General features: G+C 40.0%; 1 protein-coding gene across 1 annotated transcript in view; it reads right to left on the bottom strand.

Annotated features, from left to right (window-relative positions):
- Window positions 1-3,065, bottom strand: part of LOC144715589 (signal recognition particle-related / SRP-like protein) — a 7,807-nt gene extending 4,742 nt beyond the window's left edge. Inside the window, exons 1-5 of the mRNA XM_078590532.1 lie at window positions 2,763-3,065; window positions 2,588-2,654; window positions 2,400-2,510; window positions 955-1,150; window positions 125-210 (exon numbers count right to left, since the gene is read on the bottom strand). Of these exons, the coding sequence (XP_078446658.1) occupies window positions 125-210; window positions 955-1,150; window positions 2,400-2,510; window positions 2,588-2,654; window positions 2,763-2,853 (551 nt within the window). The 5' untranslated portion in view covers window positions 2,854-3,065. The remainder of the gene's footprint in view (window positions 1-124; window positions 211-954; window positions 1,151-2,399; window positions 2,511-2,587; window positions 2,655-2,762) is intronic.
- Window positions 3,066-3,371: the final 306 nt, after the last annotated feature.

Genomic DNA, 3,371 nt, shown 5'->3' with positions numbered 1-3,371 from the left:
AGAGACTGATGGAACTCTTCTTGATCAGTAGATGGACAAGGTATAGACTAAAGTGCGCGCTCAAAACAAAAGCAGAAAAATATCATCAGAATATCCAATTGATATGTAACTTAAGCCAACATACCTTGCGCTTCTGAAATTAATTAACGCTGTCTCCCAACTCTGATCTAACTCAAACAACAAGGTTCCTCTCATGTACGAAGCATATGCCTGCAGAAACACAATCAGATCTTCGTCATATTATATGATGCCCTAAAAAACTACAGTGAAATACGTAAGGATAATAATTAAAGGTATAGAGAAAGCATTAAATATTAGATTTCAGAAAACCATACTAAAAGTTATAATTTGTGTTACGACTATAAAAGGTTGCACATGTATCAAACGTCCAACCCGTACTTTGAGGCACATCAGGCCACAGGAGTAGCCATTGTAACTTATATTGGGCCCGGTCTAACCCAGCCTACTAGACCTTTGTACATAAATCTTGTACCCTAATAGTGAAAGTGAGCTTCTTTTTCTCTCTATATATTCCCTGCGGCATCTTCTACCCTTTTTTCTCCTCTGAGCTATCCACACCTCCCGGTGACATTTTGTAACACAAACGGATAGAACACAAATGCCGTAGGTGCTGGAGAACTATTCGAGCAAATGACAGATAGCATCGAATGAAAGATACCCACAACATGATTATTCGTGATACGTAGAACATCATACATTTGGTCGTATGAAATATCATATTTTCATATTTCTTCAAAAAAGAATTATATTTTCATACTATATGGGTAGGTCATGAAAAATACGATGGTTGAATGTCAATCATTCTTGGAAGGACATATATCATGAAAATATAATATTTCATTATATAATTTTCATTCTCACTATGCAATTCTGAAAATCATGTGAACATGAATAATCATCAAATGATATTCGAACAATATCTTCCAATATTACCTCTGCTTCAAGCGAAGTTCTTCGGTCCCCCTTAGCTGAGCATAACTGAGCAAAAAGTGTAGCCCATTTTACAGCTTTCCTTAATCTACCAAGTAAGTGAATGCGTTGATGAGAATTGGGTCCATTAGGCAGTTGTCTCTTTTCCATCGCATAGCTCCAGGCCCTTTCTGCCATGTACAGCACGACATGAAGGTACCTACACAGAATCCACACATGTCAATTTTAATATATGGCATCATCGTAATTGTGTCAGATATTATTGAAAAAGCCCCAGGTCTAGCAATGAAAAGTGAAAGATGATATTCTGAGAAATTTTAAAAATAAAGTTCCATAAATGAAGCAAACATGGTGCAGTGTGGCCACACTCATACATTTTCATATGGGGGAATCTTAAGAAAACCCAAAGTCCCATGCATGATACTTGACCCGGAGAACAAACGAGAAAATGCCAGAGGCATTGGGTCGTACACAATCCAAATACCTAAATAGAAATTGATCCACTTTCTAGAAAGCACTTTCATGTCTAAAGTAAGGACGTTGTTCTATGAGGACTAGTTTTGGAGGGCGATGATGAATCCATCGTTGTCATCCTAGCCACAGATCGATTATAAGGATGACGATGATTTTTTCGTAATCACCATCATGCTGGACGCCATGAAAGAGGAGAGAGGGGGTTGTAATTCAAGAAAACTTAAGTTAAGACTTGTCATCGGGTTCGTAATCCTAGTCGTGCACGAATGACTAGGATGATGAAACTTTGTTATACACCTCTCATCCTCTTCATCCTAGCCATGGATGAATGACAAGATAATGATAACTTGTTAACCTCATCGCCATCGTCAGTTTTGTGCTGGATGCCAAGAACGAGGAGAGAGAGAGAGAGAGTCGCATGGCAAAAAAAAGAGGGGAGAGAGAGAGATAGTAGCATGTTACAAGGGTATAAGTTTAAAATTGCCATCCTCCAGGTAGTCCACATTGTTATCCTGGACGCCAAACTCTAGTTGGGACTGTAAGCAATAAAAGATTCTTAAAATGATTCGACCTCATCAATTTCATATGCAGTCCTCGTGTCATCAAACATCTGCCAGTCACCTCACAATAATATTTCAAAATTGGATAGTAACTCGATCTTCTAACGTTAATTTCGGAAACTGGTCTAATCTTGATGCCGGGGCACTAGTTGTTAGGATATTTTACAGTAAAATTTCAAGATTAGACAGTAACTCGATCTCCTAAGCATAATTTCGGCAGCTGGACTAACCTTGACGCCGGGGTACTACTTGATATGATATTGCAACAAAAAAAGCAGAAAATATTTGACGGAAATGAGAGAATTTTGAATTAAAGGCTTGAGAGGCATATTGATCAATAAAAATACGAGTCCTAGAAAATTGAATGCGAGAAAAACGTAATTTAGCCACTTTGATTTTGCTTCAGCACCACACCTGACATCAGAGACTGTCGTCTCACTGATGGTTCTCCGAGTATATTTCCCCCGACCATGCGTAAATTTTAGAGACTTGTATAACCTCCTTAATCGCGCAGTGCAGTATCTCCTGTAAAAGATAAATCCTTCGATTAAACAATGCGGTATAATTTCTCGAGCATGAACTTTAAAAGTAACAATATATACCGGTAACGAGTATAGTCACGATGTCGCAATCCATGCTGCAATTGTGCTGATTTCAGGAGCTGCAACACTGTGCACAAAACAAACATTACGAGATCGGCGACCGTAAAATTGAAAGAAAGCAAACTAACCAAATATCAACTTGGAAAAAGGAAGATCGCGAAAAAGAAATAATTACCGTTGATAGAAAACTTGGGGCCGACGTCTTCCGGAACTTCTGATTTCTTCTCGTCGACGTCCATCGCTGAGGCATCCTCTCCTTGGGCCATATCAATTAACAACTCCCGATCTCGCAAAAAAAATGATCACCGATCTGCGCTTCAGAGAAATTTCTTGCAATCGGCAGGAAGCGGAACCGCCAGCGTTCGTCGATGCTGTCTGATCTAGGGTTCGTCGAATCAGACGATTGACAATGTCGCTGGTCCCCCGATCAACGACGTCGCAGTCTGCAAACTACTCAGCGCGATGAACAAGATAAATTCTTTGCCGGAGGCAAATCCAAATACTAAAATTTTGCCCCTATTTTCTACCTAATGGGCCTATAACCTTATTGGGCCGGTCTCCTTGTTCCATTTGGCCCGTTACAAACGTGCAAGTAAAACTCCAATTCGGATTTTCCTTGAAATCTTTAATTTATAAGGGAATCGGCCACTATAGTTCCGGATCGTCCCAGACGTGGACGTAGGACGGGACGAATTTCGTCCTGTCCTACGTCCGATGTTAGCTCAGGGACGAAGGATGGGACGGTTTTTCGTCCGCCGACAAAAAAACCGTCCCATCCAATAAT

The sequence above is a fragment of the Wolffia australiana genome, chromosome 19 (assembly GCF_029677425.1).
Source record: "Wolffia australiana isolate 7733 chromosome 19, ASM2967742v1".
NCBI lineage: Eukaryota > Viridiplantae > Streptophyta > Magnoliopsida > Alismatales > Araceae > Wolffia > Wolffia australiana.
This window is presented reverse-complemented; position numbering and strand designations above follow the sequence as displayed.